General features: G+C 45.1%; 1 protein-coding gene across 4 annotated transcripts in view; it reads left to right on the top strand.

Moving 5' to 3' along the window:
- Positions 1 to 18,810, top strand: part of ANO2 (anoctamin 2) — a 343,823-nt gene that overhangs the window by 103,552 nt on the left and 221,461 nt on the right. For all 4 annotated transcript variants that reach the window (XM_025461920.3, XM_025461921.3, XM_025461922.3 and 1 more), the window contains 4 exons: positions 1,560 to 1,614; positions 4,207 to 4,258; positions 16,980 to 17,035; positions 18,390 to 18,431. In XM_025461920.3, the coding sequence (XP_025317705.1) occupies positions 1,560 to 1,614; positions 4,207 to 4,258; positions 16,980 to 17,035; positions 18,390 to 18,431 (205 nt within the window). The remainder of the gene's footprint in view (positions 1 to 1,559; positions 1,615 to 4,206; positions 4,259 to 16,979; positions 17,036 to 18,389; positions 18,432 to 18,810) is intronic.

The raw sequence follows: 18,810 nt of genomic DNA on the forward strand, positions 1-18,810 counted from the left end.
CATCATTAGGGGATTTCCTAAAGTCACCTCACTGCCATTGTGCCACTCCAGTTGTGGTGGAAGGGGGGAGACAAGACACCCATCTCAGCCTTAAGTGATTTCAGGCTTTCAGGAACTGAGGACAGGAGATCAAATATTATGACAAAGATGCTCCCATTCCTCTTGTTACTCAGGAAATTCCAAGGGTTTGGGGCGCTAGGGTCAGGAGCCCAGGGTGTATTCATTGTAAGTCACAATATCCTCTCCCCTCATGAGATGGCTATTTACATACAAACGTCTTTCTCTTATGGAGAGGAAACCAAGGCCCAGGGTCTGTCTGTGGTTGCACAGTATCAGGTGGCTGAACTGGGACGGGCACGCTGATCGCCTAGCTTGCCGTTCTTTTTGTGCACTGTGCTACTTCTATGCTTCCCCTTCTCTGGGCCTTCCTTCATGCCAGCCAGTGCTGGCATCTGAACTGCCATCTCCCATGCATCTCCCATTCATTCAGTGCCTGGGACCCTTCACATCCAGGGTCCTGGGACTTCCATCTGGAAGAATCTTCTGTTCTTCCCACCCCAAAAGATGCTCTCCATCCTCTGAGTTTTCATAGCAGTGGTCTGGGCACTACCATGTTCTGTTCTTCATCTGTTACTAGGAGACTCCCCCACCCCATGTGATGGGGCCCCTGGGGGTGCTGGGAGCATATTCCTGGCATCTGGGTGTCCTCTAGCCCCATGCCTGGAGCACAGTCAGCTCTAGACGAGTGTTCTTTTTAGTGAAAGGTCACAATTTGAATATTAGAGCAGACACAGAACTTGCATAATTAGAAGGTTGGTAGCTAATTGATGTCACAGTCATGACAACATTGAATGAAAGTTTGAAAAACAAAGAGTTCCCAACCCAGCACCTGGAAACTATACTCTTTTTGGTGCTGATTATATTTTTTACTGTCTTTGTTTGTGCATAGGAATCCTTTCTACATACTTTTATGTTTTTTTTTTTTTAATTTATGATAGTCACAGAGAGAGAGAGAGAGGCAGAGACACAGGCAGAGGGAGAAGCAGACTCCATGCACCGGGAGCCCAATGTGGGATTCGATCCCGGGTCTCTAGGATCGCGCCCTGAGCCAAAGGCAGGCGCCAAACCGCTGCGCCACCCAGGGATCCCCATACTTTTATGTTTAAAACTTATCATAGTATTAACATTTTCCTATGAGTCTGAAATTTTCTATTTATGAATTTCTCATAATTCTAATTGTCAATGACTGCATGATAATCCATCCTATAGATTTTGGAATTCCAATTTATGTCCATAACCCTTATTATAAGTAACTTTGTATGGGACTTTTTTCTTCTATTGAATTTGTATTTCCTAGGCTACATTTTCATGGTAAGCTCTCAGAATTACTGGGTCAAAGAAAAATTATAAACATTGTGTGCCTGAGCAGGTGCGAGTATGTGTGTCTTATACATCTTGCTGTGTTGCCTTCTGAAGGTTTGCTCTGAGTTTGGGATGACGGTGGCATCAGGACAAGGGTCATGAAATGAATCAACCTTCTGTTTTCTTGGTATCTCCAGGTATAACATCCAAGACAAGGACACCTTCTTTGATAATGCCACCCGTAGCCGCATTGTAAGTACACAGGTCCACCAGCGGTGGTGGGCTATGGAAGTGAGGGGAAGGCTGAGTACCCAATGTGGCAGGCCTTCTCTCGCTCTCCCTGCTACCTTCCATTGTCATTTGCTTGGAGTTGCCTAGCAACTGAAAGAAGTGTACAGGAGCTTCCTAATCTTCATTGCAAAAGGCAGAGCAAACAACTGTCCACACTCAGGTTGAGAGGAGTGCCTTTTCTTTAGGATTCTCCACCCAGGCCTGCCTTGGAATCACAGAAACAGGAAATGCGAGAGCTGGTGGGGTGACCTTGCTTTGCAGTTGGGGAAGCTGAGGCTCTGAGAAGCAATAGATTAAAAAAAATTCATACAGATCATTAGTGTCTGAATGAGGACTCATTGCTGGGCTACCATGTTTCTGGTAACTTCAGAGGAGTCTTGTGCATTTACATTCCAGGGAATGCTAGCTAGGACTAGCCAGTTTGTCCCAAACTAAAATTACCAGCCCATTCAAAATTCATGACTTTAGCTGTTTCTCTACATTTTTTCCCTTTGAAATCAAATTTTTAAATTTTGTAGGATGATTGATACTAATGAAAATCTGTATATGGCCATATGGTCCTCATCTGAGCTATAGCATGTCCCTATTCCCTGATCTGATTATTCTCTCTCCACCTAGAGACATTCAGCCTAAGGACAGAGAAGAAAAAGAAGGGCGCAAGGAATGCTGCATGCTTACTCATGCCACAGTGGGAACATGGCAGTGTGTTTCCATTGATGCCCAGGGAGGACTTTGTTTCCACAGAGGAGGAGTGAGGGAGGGTTAGATCTCTAGAAGGACTTCCAAATCAGTAGGGTGATAGGAATAAGAAGGGACAGATGATTAGAGGAAGCTGTAGAACATGCCCAGGGCACACTGAAAACATGGCCTTGACCTTTTGCTTGCAGCTTGGGCAGGAAAACACTGCAGGTCTCTTAGCCTAGTCTTTTAGGAAGGTTTAAAATGGGCACATGATTTCTTTTATCATCCTATGGAAAAAAGCATTAACTTCCATTTTTTTGGTTGATGCTATTACAAGCCATTTAAATATCGCTGTGGCTTGGGTCTCATGTCTATGGGGGAGTTATAGAGTGTTGTGAAGATTACCGAATAATTCGAAAGTACTTGTAAAATAGTACAATGCCATATAAATGCTGTTCCTAATTATTATTGCTGTTGAATTACTGCACAGTATTATAAATGAATTAAGCATTCTTGGGCCTGATACCGCTGGAAGTTATTTATTTCCCACTCCGTCTAGGTCTGTGGCTGGAAGGTGGGGGTGTGAATGATGCTGGAGGAACACATTTATCTCATTCAGTTCTCATTCTGGAAGCTTCTCCCTTTCCCCAGTCCATCTCACATAGTGAAAAGGAGGAGAAAGGAGCCCTAGGGTTTTGTCTTGGGGTTACTCTGCCCTGGACTTTTGTCTGAGGACCTTGTTCACATCTGTAAACATCATCCTTGTACCCTTTCTTTGTGGGTGTCTAAACACCCTGAGTATTTGTCCCAGAGCAGACTGCCTTGCTGGGCACCTCTTTAGAGCCTAGTGCAAGCTTGGGACCCACTAGGGCACTGGAGGGCACTAGGTGGCCTACAGGTTTACCTGAGTCCCTGTTCCCTCTGCAGGGAGGACTCAGCAGCCCTCCTTTGCAGGTGAGGGATATTCCCCTGCAAGCCCCATGTCCAGGCCTTCATCGGCTTGGGCATGCAGTGGCCGTTGAGCTGGCAGTCTGTCGTGTGCCCCGAAGTTCTCTGAGACGTGGAGTCTGGAGGAAGCATCCAACCGGGGAGACAAGATGAGGACTCAGGAAAAAAAGAGAGAAATAATAGTAATATTGAGCAAGATGTAGGTGGCCCTTTTCTTTTTTTTTAACTTGAAAAGTTACTTTTTAAAAATTTTATTTAAATTCAATTAATTAGTATATAGTGTGTTATCAGTTTCACAGGTAGAGTTCAGTGATTCATCAGTTGCATACACCACCCAGTGCTCAATACATCACGTGCCCTCTTTAATGCCCACCACCTAGTTACCTGTTTTTTAGTTTACAAAGCACTTTCATGGTTTCTTAAAGCAGCTCTGAGAGTTAGCTCCATTGCAGAGAAGACCATGGACTGTCAGGGTCTGTGGACGGCTTCTTCAGGACCCCTTGGCTAGGAGCCAGCCCTGGAGCCAGATTCGGTGGCCTCCTTGTCCTGTGCTTTCCCCAGCGTGGCACGACTCAGGGCTGGTGGAGAGGACAGTCTGGCCTGGGCACTTCCTCCCTAGCCTCAGAGGCACAGGGTCTGGGCTCCCTGCTGTGTTTTCCTTACCTCCAATAACTGCAGTCAATTTATAGCCTTCCTTTATTCTTTTCAGGGCGGGGGGAAGAAGGGTGTGTGTGAGGGGCTTAGATTCTTTGTTTCCTCAAAGCACTTAAGTTTGAATGGGTTTGACAGGCAGGGCACGAGCTTGGCACATGCTGGGCTTCCCCCTCCCCGGAAGTGGGTTCAGCTGCCTGGTCCACTTCATGCCCCCTGGTGCAGTGACACACATGGTCACAGTGCTCACAGCCCTACTGTTGTCTGTTTTAGGTGCACGAGATCCTGAAGCGCACGGCCTGTTCTCGAGCCAACAACACAATGGGTAAGGACCCCCTTGCCTGCCCGTGGGCCCCACTGCTGATGGGCTGCCCAGGGGGCCAGAGCTGTCCTTTCAGTGGCTCCCTGTGGGGGGGCGGGCAGCAAAGAACAAAACAAATACCCCTCGCTCCTCCCCACTCTGCCCAGAAGAGGGAAGGCTGTTTTCACTCAGGGCCAGAAGTCCTGCTTGGTCTCCAGGAGCAGCAGTGCCCCATTTTTTTTTGGGGGGGGCGGAGTGCTCCCCGGATTGCTGTAACTTCTCCCAGACCTTCATCCCTGTCTCCACAGTCTCTGAAAGTTTTTAATAATCACCCAAACCCAAGTTGTTTATTTACTTCTTTTTTTAAGAAGGAAGGCATCTCAGGGGATCCCTTGGTGGCTCAGCAGTTTAGCGCCTGTCTTGGCCCAGGGCGTGATCCTGGGGTCCCAGGATCGAGTCCCATGTCGGGCTCCCTGCATGGAGCCTGCTTCTCCCTCTGCCTGTGTCTCTGCCTCTCTCTCTCTCTCTCTCTCTCTGTGTGTGTCTCTCATTAATAAATAAATAAAATCTTAAAAAAAAGAAAAACCTCTCGGTTGAGTTAAAAAAAAAAAAAAAAAGAAGGAAGGCATCTCAGAGGCCCTGTAGTGCAGCCTCCTCCATTACGTGTGAAGGAGCTGGCCGCCCACAGGGTGAGTGACTTGTCTGAGAGGCCACATGTTAGTCTGAACATGCGGCTCTGGAGTTCAGCATTCCTGTCACCAAATGTGGCTGAATCTGTTCCCCTTGTGGCTTGTTTTTGAAATTTGAGGATATTAGTTTTTGCAGCAGGAATGTCAGCATTTGGGGACCCATAAGGCAGGCCAACTGATGTTGGTGGACTTTGCAGAAGACATACATAATGGTTGAGGTAAACATGGGAGCTTGTGAATATGAGCAGGTATCCTTTCCACAGGAGTCACTCTGCAGGCTGAGGTCTTCCCAGTGGTTCAGCCATCACTCAGAATGGCTTTTAAAACCTTTGAGAGAAATTCCTTCAGAAAACACTCTGGGGTGGCAAATCTCTCACTTTTGAGTCAGCTTTGAGTTAAAAAGAGTCTAGAGTCATTTAGAGACAAGTAGTGAGTAATGTGGTCACTCAGGCCAATGCAGTCACTCAAGCTAATGATAATAATGGCTAATTTTGGAGAGTTTTGAGAGGGACTCCTAAGCTACCTCACTACCAGGACCAGGAGAATGGTACTGAAGAAGGAACCAGAACAGGTTTTATATAGTGATAGTGCTTTTAGTATAGCACAGAACTTCTCAAGGGGGCGATTTATGTGTGACTGCTTTGATGTACTCCTCTTGCTACAGAATTAAAAATAACACTCTAATTTTTAAAAGTCAAGTCTTCTACATAATGTTATTTGTCTGGACCATGGTGCTGATGAGGCCAGGATGTGAATAAGGGAGGTAATTAATTAGCCCAGCCTGATTCCATGGAACAGACTGAGGCCCTTGCTTGGAGCAGCCATTTGTCCTTGGTTACAAGGACTACCAGAGGAATCGAGAGATCTTAAAATGTATTTGTATTTCTTGTGGCTTCTATCAGAATTCTTAAATTTGCCTCTCTTCTTGACCAGTTTACCCCTCCATTCCATTAATCTGCCTTTTATCATGTTACACCATCCCCAACTGGACCAAACCTGCTCCCTCAGGTGTCTTGGGAAACTTCCTACTTGCCACATTTTGTAGCCTTTTTCTTAGTTCATCTTTTTTAACCTCCTACATCCTCCCAAACCTTCTTTACCAATCTCCGTCTTCTGAGAGTTGATATCTAGAAAGGTGCTACTGCTCTACTAATCTGTTGCCGTTCTGTTTCTGCCTTGTGGGCCACACTTTCTTTGTTTGATTCTTCTTCCTTCTCTTAGATTTTAGATGTTTTCTTCTCCATATTCCCATGGCCTCCTTACTTTCTCTCTATACAGATGACTAGCAACCATGTATTTCTTTTTTTTTTTTCAGGATTTGTTTATTGGGACACCTGGGTGACTCAGTCAGTTAGGCGTCTTTGGCTCAGGTCATGGGACCAAGCCCCACATTAGGCTCTCTACTCAGTGGGGAGCATGCTTCTCCCTCTGCACCTTCCCCTCCATTCATGCACTGTCTTTTGCTTTCTCTCTCTCTCAAATAAATAATCCAAAAAATTTATTTATTTATTTGAGAGAGAGAGAATATGCATGAGTGAGGGGAGGGGCACACAGAGAGGGAGAGAGAGAGAATCTCAAGCAGACTCCTTGCTGAGTGTGGAGCCTGCTATTGGCTCTATCCCATGATCCTGAGATCATGATTTAAGCTGAAACCAAGAGTCGAACGCCTAACTGACTGAGCTATCCAGGCGCCCCTGGCAACCATGTATTTCTATTTCTCACTTTTCTGACCAGTTCCAGCAAACATTTCCAACTGCCAGATGGATACCTCCCCTGAGATATTCTTCAGAACCTTAAAATCAATATATGAAATGTCCATTGTATTTAATTCCCTTTCTCTCCCACTTCTCTTCCTGTTGACGTACCCACTGTCTTCTGTTTTTGCTCACACATTTCCCTTTACTTGAACATCCTACTCCCATTATCCTCATGCCCATCCCCAGACCAACCATGATTGTCTCACAGGTTCTCCCAGTGCCCTCTTCTTGGAGCTCCCACCAGACTCAGTCTCTTTCTTGCTGATCATTAGGTCCATGGCTTGGACTCCCAGAGAGTCCTAGAGGTGTATCTGAGTCATCTTTTATGCCTCAGGACACCAAGCTACCTGCCTTGTACATTCTACTCTGTCAGTTTGTTTCAGTGAATTAATTAAACATGTTTAGTCTGTTAACCCACACCAGTTGCTGGTAATTGTGTCCATGGACAAATGGCTTAACTTCTCTGCAACTCAGTTTCCTTTGATGTCGAGTGGAGATAATAACATCTATCTTGCAGAGTTTTTGAGAAGATGAAGTGTAGAGCTGTTAGTTTGTTTTACGAACTGGAAAGTCCTTAAAAACTGAAGTTTATTTTGAGAGATAGTCTCTCGGTTGTTGAAAGGCCATTAGAGACCTTCTGCTTTAATATCAAATGTCCCCCCCTTTTTTTCCCCTTTGAGCATCTGAGTTTTTTGGTGATGTTTCACATTAAACATCCTAAAGATTTTGTTGTTGGTGAGTGGCTTTCAAAAATTTCTTTCTTTTTTGACATTCAGAAAACGTTTATTAAGCACCTACTATGTGTCAAATGATGGTATAGAAACTCAGAGATGCCAAGATGAATTTGACCTCATTTCTAGCCTTGAGAAGCTCTTAGTTTAGCCATATAGACATTTAGACAGACATATAAATAAATAACTATGAAATAATCTGCTAGGTACAGCTATAGAGACATGTCCAGAGTGCAGAGGGAACACAGAAGTGGAAGCAGTTACCTTCATGTATGTGTCTAAGTATCAAGATACACTATCTAATATTCACTTTGTAGCTTAGGGGAAAGTTGGCATGTTAGTAATTCTACAAATGGGGACGGAGAGGACATGTGACTTGTCCAGGGTCACATACTGAATCACTGTCAGAATTGGGTCTAGAACTTGGGTTTCTTTGCTCCAAATCCTATTTCCGCTACTTTTGAAACACTGTAATCTAGGGGTGGAATTAGGTTAAGTCTTTAAAGTCTGTTACTACAGAAGCAGTCGTTATCTGGCCACCAATCTATAGGCACTTGAAGTGGAAGAGAAGCCTACCTTCTTTTGACATACATTGAACCTGAGTTCCTAAACACCAAAGCAGGATCTTGGCAGGGACCTTGGCAGGGAGACATGGAGAAGTGAATTCTGTCTACATTAAATTTGCCTAGATTTTAGTAGGCTGTGTTGTGTCCATTAGCCTCAGTTTTTGTGCACTTATAAAATGATGAAAATGAAAACAGAAGGTAAGGTATCATAAAGCCTCTTCTTTAGTGCCATTCTAATGTAAATTAAATCTTAGGTAAGCAACTCACTACACAGTAAATTTTGAAATCCCATTATTGATTTCTGTGCTCTAAGCATGGGCATTATATAACAAGTGGTGAATGATTTTTTTTTTCTTTAGATTCTCAGGACTAAATATCCGACTATGCACTTGACATCTATCTTCATGCAGATGCTCTGAAAAAACCTCAACCACGATTTAAACCTCCCAAAATACAGATTTCTCTTTGGGGGAGACAACCCAACTCCCATTTATATACCCCAAACTTCAGTGAACCCTAGTTCTTAATTTCTCAAGCCAGAAACTATAACAAAGTGCTGTTGAGTTGACCATGTGAACATGTCTGAAATAGGTACAGTTTGACTCTTTACAGCCATTATCCTGCTCTATGTTAAATGGTTTTTTTTTTAACCCTGAATTTACTATCCCAAACAGTAAGGGGTCTTCTTAGATCCCATTTTGTCCATTTCTAACCTATGCCATAAGATATAGGCTGTATGAGCTTTCTAAAATGCAAATCTGATTCTTTCACTGGTCTGCTTGAAATGGTAAAATAGATCACATTTCCCTTAGATGAAATCCAAACTACTTCATAGTTACATATTGTTATGGGCCTGATGTTTGTGTCCCCAGGCCCCCCACCCCCAAATCCGTATGTTGAAGCCCTAACCCCCCACCCAAAAGTCTGTTAGTTCAGCAGTAGCTGTCAGTGATTTCCTGGGTTTGTAACAAGGGTCATACGACTGAACTTCTCTGCTTCCTAGCAGAAGAGAACCCTGAGGCTGATTTTCAAGTTGTCTTCCAGCTGGGAAAGTCAAGCTCCTCCTAAGCTCTTTGGCCAATGTACCATCTTACTTAGAAAGGCAGAAAAACTGAGAAATGTGATGACACTCAGAGGCCTCACGATAACATGGCCTTTTGAGCTATGGGGTAAATTTTGATTTTATTGCCCTTCTCTCTGGATTTATAGAGAAGCACAAATGGCTGGAATTGACTTAGATTCCTCCAGAGGATTGTTGCCTCATAGAAAGAAGAGAAAAAGGGAAAACAGGACAATGCTTGGCACTGTTTTCCAAGGTATTTGTGTTGATTCTTCCCCTTTAGTATGGATGGTCATTACTGCAGCCAGTTTACAAAGCTTTATTCCCTTTGTTGGTGTAGCCTAGTTACAAAGGGAATCAGGAGATAGAGAAAATAAGAAAGGTTAGAATCAAAGATGGAAAATATACAAAAGATAATAATAATTAAAAAACATTCCCTATCAGTACTATCACTGTACTATCACTTTTTTAGTACTATCACTTTTTTTTCCTTGTGGAAATACATTTATTTGAGGCTGACTTTTGCAAAGCATGAAGCTGTATACAAGTTGCCTGTATGGCATTATTTATATTCCTGTCTTGCTCCACAAAATTTCTGAGGTGGCTCACAAGAAAAACAATAAAACAACATAATATAAATAAATTAAGAAATAAGAACCAGGAAAAGCACAAATTAAAATAGAATGTCAAAACAGGGAAAAAATAGAATACAAATATTCAAACCATAAGGCCCTGTAGTTCCTACAGTTGGGCTGCAAATTTGACCTTGAACCAAAGTGGAAGGGGAATATGATCAGTGGTTTAGCCCTCAAAGTCCTCAGCAACATCTTTTGGTACAGAAATTTTTCTAGAATCTCTTGTACTCTGCTTCCTTATATAGAATAGATCAAGGTATATCCTCTGTATAGATGCATATGTAACCTTTTCTGGATGAATCAGGATCATCACTAGGAACATAAATTTTGAAAATATTTCCTTAAGGATCTTCCAAGAATCCTTAGGGTTGTTTGCTTACACTCTCTGATATCTTGAATTTTGGACTCTGGTAACCTCTCTCTCTGAATTCTGTTCTTTCAGTTTTGCTTTGCTGTCTGGGAGACGGAAAAACAAGCTTATTAGAATTTTGGGTGAAGAGAGAAAATTCTTGGAGGGAGGGATTGCAGGATTCTGCTGTGGTTACAGTACACAACATTAGGGAATGGGTTTTGTAAGATCTAGGTATCTTTTCTTCTGGGCTCTCTGTTGTGAAAACTGAGATAAGCAGATAAGAGATCTCTGAACAAATAAGGTATTACTGTAACCAGGATAATGATGATTCCTTACACACGTGCACATTTGTGCTCATTTCTCATGTGATCCTTGAAGCCACCACACAGAGTAGGGTCAGCAGATGTTAACCAGTTTCAGGTCGGAGAGATTAACAGGGTGCCTGAGGTCAGAGACTTAAAGCCATATTTAGAACCCAGGTACCCTGGCTTCTCTTCATGCTCTTTAAATTAATTAATAAAATAAAATAAATTAATAAGTGGATGAGGTTTTGGGGGAAGGTTTCTCAGAGAGGTGGAAGCTGAGGCCTTCCCAGTTTAACATCCATTCATTTACTCAGTGGATATTTACTGAGCGCCTACTATATGTCATTCATATTCTAGAATTAAGGAATAGAGTAACGAATCAACCAGACACAACAAACACAAACCCCTGCTCTTATGGGGCTTACATACAAGGTAACATTTGAGGAGAGGAAGTAGTAAGGTGCCACGTGGCTGTGTGAGATACATGATATAAGAGAGATATATGCAAGAAGAGCAAATAATACAGAAGACATGATGGGAGCCACTTCAGAGAATCAGGGTCCCAACGGGAACAAATGACACACTCAAAGTAGGATAATTTAAGGTGAGAATATTGAGAGACCATTTACAAAGGTGTGGACAGGTAGTTGGGGATGCTTAGAATTAGCAGCAGTAAAGCTGTTCCTAGCTCTGGATTCAAGAGGTGAGAAAAAGATTGCTAGAACATAGGTGGACAGGGCTGGGTAGAGGAGACCCATGGGGAGAAACAGGTTGCTATTCAGGGAGGAGGTCAGGTGGTCCCATCTCCCTCAGACCTGCCAAACCCAGTAGAAAGGCAGAGAGCAAGGGAGACTATTCATGTCAGATAGAGAAGGGGAGAGAGTGTATCTAGAAGGAGCAAAAGGAAGATAGGTGCACACCCAACAAGGCTGGAGAAGCAGGTGACATTTCAGCTCTGGGATGAACAAGTTGAGAACCTTAGGTCAAGTCACATTCCCTTTATGGGCCCATTTCTTTCTTTTCTTGTAACATAACAAGGGACCCCCTCAGCGTGCTTGAAGCTTCTAATTATATCTCCAGCATTTCCTAGACTTAGATTCAAAGGAACAACATGGTCTCCTTTCCTTAAGAGCCAGCTAGGCTCAGGGAGGGGGCTGGCTTTCCTATAAATTCACAATGGGCAGGTCCCAGGGCATAGCCAGGACTTGAAGTTGCACTCAAAGAGCATGGGAGTAGACAGTGAAAGGGAAGGTGAGGGCAGGGAGGATTCAGGACCACTGGCCAAGGTGATCGGGAGAAAAGACTGCACTCCTGCATCGATCCTTTGCACATGCCATGAGTGACATTGCTCAGGTGTGGTCCCACTCTATTGGCATCTGAATCCCCCGGTGCACTTCTGAAGGCCCTAGTTCTCTAGATTCCACACTCCATTTGCTGAGTCAGAATCTGCAGGGGCAGGGCCCCAGAGGCTGCATTTTTAACAAGCTACCCAGGTGATTGTTAGGAACTCTAAGGTTAGATAAAGAGGACTATGGGCTAGCAGCCACAGGCTTCTTGACCTGCTCACATCTGAGAATGGAAAGAATGATGCAGACTGCTCTGTCCTCTGGGGGGTTGGTCATTGTTTTTTTGAGGTACCCAAAGATAACCAAGTCATCTCTATGAAGGGCCTTATTGTTGCTAATACTTTTCTGTCATTTGTCATATGGACATTTAGCATTCAATCCCTTTTGTCTGAGCCAGCAGTAGGGCCTCTTGGACTTTCTATCTCATCTTCTTCTTTTTTTCTTTCCTTTGGTGGAAGAATGGGCAGGAGGGTAAAAATAAGCATAAGAAGGCAATGAAAGGGTTACTGTCTTGGAAAAGTATGGGTGGATTGGCATTTGCCGATGGTCTTTTGATTGTGAGGGTTTCTTCTGTGACCCAGCTTTTCTCTCTTATTTACCCCTAGAAGTGAGGTATGATGGACCAACACACACACACACACACACACACACACACACACACACACACAGTCCAAATATATTTGTGAGTTTGGGTTCTGCAAGGTGGTGATAACACTTGAGCAATCTTGGCCCAGTGAAACTCAGTCTAGCCCCACGATGCCTCCTTCATTGACATGATGTCAGGTCAACTGTCAGGGCCCTGCAGATTCACCCTGTCATGGAATGCCTTTTTAAACACTGAAGCATAATTACCATAGGGTGTTATATTAGTTTCAGGTGTCCAACACCGTGATTCAGCGATTTTGTACATTATTCAGTGCTCACCACGATAAGTGTAGTTGCCATCTGGCACCATACAACATTACTGCAGTATCATTGACTGGATGCCTTTAAAGCACACCTTTGTGTGGAGAGAAACCCAAGCCCCCTTGGCCATGTCAGAGGGAGAGAGACACCTTTTTCTTTTGTATGGAAGTTATTGCTGCCTTTTTGTGGACAGAAAATTACAGATTGATGGAACTACATTTTCATAGACATTTTGGTGTCAGAGCATTTCAACAAATGTACGCTTTGGGCATCTCTCCTCCCCGCTCAGGAGACGATGTCTTAATTATTTTGACCGAAGCCAGACCATGTTGTGCGTTGTAAACATCTGGTTTATCATTCATCCAGCTGAACTGGTTTATATTTTGTTAGAAGAAAAGGCTCGGGATTAAAGGCATTTAAGTAATTAAGCACACGTCAAGACAATTTGGTGATGGGTAAATATAGTCTCTGTTAAATGCACCGTCTGGGGCCTCTGGTTTAGATTTACGTCCGGCTGGAGTACGTGGATGAAAGCAGAACGCCGGGCGGACTGGGCCCTGTTCTGGGGGGGAATCAAAACCAAATGGGTTTTCAAGAGTTCACCATTCCTCTAAGTACCTGTCCCGCTGGATAAGTTTCCTTTGAGTTTGGCCTGGAGGAAAAAGAGCTGCAGTCCCTGTCACCCAGCGGCACTTGTAGATTTAATGAGGCTCTCTTTGGGAGGCTGACCATAAACTGTGCTTTAGTTGATCCTTTGTGTCCGGGAAACCAGAGATGTCTTGGAAGCTAAATGCTAGGCCTCAGGATTTGTGTTCTGAGTGTGTGTTTTCAGATACTGATCCTGGTGCCTGACCCTGGCCCTCTGGATGCCAAGCGACAGCCTTGCCAGGCCTGGCTGGGTCAGGCTGTGTAGAGCTGTGGTTGGTGCTGGGCAGAGGAGAAGCATGAGCCTTTTCCTTTAGGGATTATAGTTCTAACGGCTAGAGATAGGAAGAACCTAGTGACTTAAAGGGACTGTAGGGATCAGTGAGGAGGTCCTCAGTGGGCAGTGCTGTGTTTGAGCCGAGGCACTGTTCCTCTTTGTGGAGAGAGGTGAAAAGAAGTGTCCTCTGTGCCTTCTCCTTCCTGGCTGCCTTTCTGGGGACAGTGGGATGAGAGGTTGGGGGTCTCTCTCTCTCTCTCTTTTTCTATCTCTCCCCCTCTCCCTGGGTCTAGAACAGAGAGGAAATACTAGATGTGATCCTGAAGAGAAAAGCTTTGCCATTATGGCCAGATGGATGGGACATGATGGAACCAATTAGCTCATTTTTGCTGAAAAGAAAGAAAAAAATTCAGAATTTCAGTTTTCAAAGCAGAGACTCTTTTTTGAAAAAACCCAAAAAACAAAAACGTTTGATTATTTTCTTCTTTCAAACTGATTTCCATGCTAGTTTGGGGGTAGGATCTTGGTTTCTGAAGTCTGTGGGTGACACAAGAGGCCAAAGCAATTCCCATTCTTGGGTGAAATTGTGGATGAATAGTTATTTCAACTTGCCTCCCCCCTCCCCCTACCACTCTCCCCACCACTCCTCCTTTTATGTGCTGTTCCCTCCCTTTATGGCAGCCACTGATTGGGATGGCCCACATCACGCCATCTGGAAAAGAGGAGGTACACAACCATGAAGGACAGAGGCACGTTCTGTTACAGCATTTTGAGGTTCTGCTTATCTGGGTTGGGACAACTCAGGTTTGATGACCTGAAATGTATTGGCCCCAAGACAAAGAACCATTAGTTGGGCTTCTTCTCTAGGAAATAGACTAATCAACCAGAGTTTAAAGGTTCTTCATCGGCAGAGATTGCCATAGAACACTGGTGGAGTGAGGAAGATGGGTGCCTGTGATAAATGGGAAGAGATACTGCAGTGAATTTAGCCATGGGGCTGGTTACTCTCACCAGCCATTATCTCTTCCGTGTTCCCAGCAGTGAACTAGGTGCCGTGAGAGATATAGATGAGGGGGGAGGGCTCTCTGACCTTGGGTACCTTGTAAACCTCCAGGGAACACAAAACAGTGGGCTGACAACACCCTACAAGTGAAGTGAGCTACCTGCGTTAGGCACGTGGTGCACAGCAGGCTTTATTTGAGATGGGAGGTAGGGTACACAGCTTTAGACCTCCAGTGATTTGAGATCCTTATGAGGATCTGGCAGCAGGACCTGTGAATTCAGGTTGTCAGCTTATTGCTGTCAGACATTCGGCTGCTGTGCTCAGTGCCCGGCAAAGCCAAGAGTTCCACACCTGTTTCACTTTCTCCATGCAGTCTGGGGACTGTCCTCAGGGTGTATGCTACTGCTGTTGCTGCGGCCACCACGGGTGTGAGTGCAGGGATTGGGGGTGGTGGGTAGTGTGCAGGTACGGTCTACTTTAGAGCTTGCCGTGCCTGGGCTGCTTCAGCGTCTTTCTGCATCGATAGCCTTTTTGTAGCTTTGAGCCACCCCTACCCCCTCTCCTGACTCGGAACTCTTCCTCTTGATTATTGTAGGGTGGCTTTGCATTGCTGTGGTTATGGCTCTTGAACTGATTAATGATGCTCAGAGTGAAATTTTAGTCTTGTGAGTAAGACAGATCTGCAGCTCATTCAGCCCCTGGGCACTCCTCCCCCATCCACACTCCCTTTACCCACCCTCTGTCCCCCCCTTCTGCCAAGTTATTTCAGATGGTTTATGTTCATGCCAAAGAGAAAGCTTAACATCAAGAAAAGACTGACCCACCCTTTGGTGATGCTGCAGCTCTCAACTCACTGGAAGAGCAGTCACTTCTGAGAGCGCCCCCTGCAGTCTCCCAAGGGCCTCCGCTTCCACGTGGGGCTCATGGCTGGTCTTCCTGGCATCCAGAGCCCTAGTAATGAGGCGAATAGGGGTAGGGGGAGGCCCTTGAGGAGAGAGGATTGTTTGAGAGCCTCTGTGGTCTCTGAGTATGTGGGTGGGGTATTGCTTGGGAAGGGGGAGGTGGAAAATGTCTAGATTTGTTATCCATCCTTGTCGTTTATCCAGAGCCATGCAAATGCAGATTACTTAGCATTAGTACATGATACATGTTTTCCTCTAAAACCACTTTCTTCTCATCTCATGACTGTCTACAGTCTCTCTGGAAAGAATGGTTCAGGACCGAAAGTGTGTTTGAGACAGGGGAAATGACCATGTTCCAGAGCTCACCGACCCTCCTCCCTATCCAGGATTACATGTGCATCCTTGCCTAGTAGGGTCCTTGGTACTGCTGCTGGAGGTTAGTGGGATATAATGTATCCCATATGGGAGCCAGTGACCCAGGACAGACTATCCTGAGTCAGAACATTCAGGCCATTTTATAGTCTCTGAATAAAACTGTGAATGAAACAAATAAACAGCACCGCCTCTGTGCAGAAAGTTTTCTGTTGTGACTATACTGGAGTTATAGGGACAGAGTCATTTACTCATTTAGCATATGTTTAGTAGAGTCTGCTTTGTGCATGTGATGTGAAATACTGTTAGGATTAAAAATGAATCTCTTGTGTGGTTTTCAAACTTTGTGACCTCAAAAACCCTTTACACTTTAAAAAATTTTTGAGAGCATCGAAAGAACTTTTGTTTAGGTGGGTTAGTTGATACTTACTGTATTAGGAGTTAAAACTGAGAAAGTTTTAAAGCACAAGGATACACAAGCACCCATTCTATTAGCTGTCAGGGGGGTGATGACATCCCATTCACAAAACCCCACTCTATACTCATAAGAGAATAGGAGGGAAAAAGTAAATAATGTCCTAGTGCTATTAATAAAATTAGTTTTGACCTTGTGAACCTCCTGAAGGGGTCATGGGGACTCTCAGTGTTCTTCAGGACACATTGAGACACTTTGAGAATCACTGCCCTACAGTCACCTACCTCAAGGAGCTAGCTAATGGTCCAGGCAGACCAGGGTTGGGGAGGGATGAACACTGCTCTGGGAAAGAACAGGAAGGCACCAGAAATGAGTTCCGATACTGAGCTGTGGGATGCTCTGACACATCCTTTTATTGGTCATAATGACAGTAATCTGTAGAGTGATTCCTGCGCTGTCACTGTACACAGGGAGCATCACCTGGTGGTGGTAGAGGTGGTGGTGCCGGAGAGTCTGCGGCAGTGTGGGGGCCTGAGGATGGGGCAAGTGAGGTTTGAGAGAGCTCATTTGACCTTGGGATATAACTTTGTATTGGGGAAATACAAATATTGTTCTCAAGTTAAGAACTAAAGCTCCACAGAAACTTCTAGATGGGGGTGCCAGAGGAGCACACAGTGAAGCTCAGCTGGGAAGTGGTGGGGGTTAATACTTACCCATAGACAGAGGTTAAGTCGAGAAACCTCTGCCCTACAGTTAACCACTTTCATCTTCCCTCCTTCCACAGGCATTAACTCTCTGATAGCAAACAATATCTACGAGGCTGCCTACCCTCTTCATGATGTAAGTATCTTTTCTGCCACCTGCTCCCGGTGGTCTTCAGATGGTTGTGCCCACAGGCGACACAGTGTATACCAAGCAGGGCAGAGGGGAGTCATGCTGCAGCTCAGAAACCTGGGCTGTTTCTGGCTTTCTCGGGGTGGACAGTTATTCCCACAACTATCTGGGTATTGCCCTGATGGCAAGCTGGTTTTGGTGTAAGTGTACCCCACACTCTGTGCACTGGTTTTGGGAGGCCATGTGAGAAGGCAGATGTGGCATGCAAGTGTTAGAAGGGAGGAGGTGGTGGCGAAGGTGGGTGGGTGGTGGTGGAAGGAAGGTCTAGGGCCCAGGTCACTCAATCCTGGATGGTCAGACCCTAAAATGACCGAAGAACGGCATTTTGTACATGATCGTTTTGTGTGGGTGTGAAATTCCTCGTCCTTAATAGGCAAATAAATACATATTAAGTATCAGATCTTTTTTTTTTTAGATTTTATTTATTTATTTGAGAGAGAGAGTGGGAGACCATGAGTGGGGGAACGGGCAGAGGGAGAGGGAGAAGCAGACTTCCTGCAGAACAGTGAGCCCAACGATGTGAGGCTGGATCTCAGGACCCCCAAGATCATGACCTGAGCCGAAGGCTGATGCTTAACCCACTGAGACACCCAGGCGCCCCAATTCAATTTTTTTAAATAGATTTTAATATGTTTTGAAGAAAATCTCTCAAAATTCCTTACACTATCGTTTGGTTAAGCAGAGAAAACAGACTGTAAATAGAGCTTTCCTTGATGGGAAGTAGTGTTATAGACATCCTGTAACAAGGTGCAGCGATGTGCTTCAAGATGCTTCGTGAAGAACTTAACTGGCCCATGAACTAAATGCCCTCACAGCTGCTCTCCTCACGGACTGGTCACTTCTTTCTCATGTGTTCCACGTGTATGCCGAATGAGGCTGTGGAGTGGGGCTCCCTGAGTCCCTAAGGAACTTCCAGATGACAGTCTGTCTCCAGTGATACTGTTGCTGTGGGCACATATGACGTTAGGTTCAGCCACTTGTGGACGGGGGTGTGTGCTGTGGCACAGGGTGATCTCGGATGGTGTGCTGGGCACGGGCTCTGGCACTGCCTTTGCTCTGAGGAGGCACAGGCGGGTCGCAGGTGCATAGGAGGGGAGCGTCTTTGTGTGAGAAGCTGTCCAGGAGACACTGCAAGTGTCACTGCCCAACAAAATGGAATATTGGCTCCTTACTATGTTGTGCTTTTGACTTTCCCCAAAAGGGGAATGATAGAGATGACGCCGGAGAATAGAAAAGAAAACCCTTTCTCTGGTTTTGCTAATTCCCTTGGCTTTATGCAGCAGTGCTTTCTCTCTTACAGGGTGAATACGACAGCCCCGGGGATGACATGAATGACAGAAAGGTGAGCGGGCCCTGGGCTGCCGGGAATGCTGGGGCACGGGAGACTGTGGGTGGGTGTGGAACTAGCCCCAGACGTCCTGAAGGTTCTTTTTACCTGCTTGAGTACTCTTCAGCAGTTCTTCCACAGTTCCCTGCCCTCCAGGCATTGGAAATATGGGGGCCATTTCTGACCATTGACATGACTGTGTGTGTGTGTGTGCACGCGGGTGCTACTGGCTTTTCGCGCCTGGAGGGGCCAGCAGGGCTACTATCCTGAGGTCTGTTCTACAGTCCCGCCCAGAAACATCATCCCACCCCTGGTGACCAGAGGGCTTCAACTGAGAAACACCGAGAGCCCCAATTCCTTAATTTATAGGTGGGGAGACTGAGGCACAGTAAGA

The sequence above is a fragment of the Canis lupus genome, chromosome 27 (genome assembly GCF_003254725.2).
Source record: "Canis lupus dingo isolate Sandy chromosome 27, ASM325472v2, whole genome shotgun sequence".
Lineage (NCBI taxonomy): Eukaryota > Metazoa > Chordata > Mammalia > Carnivora > Canidae > Canis > Canis lupus.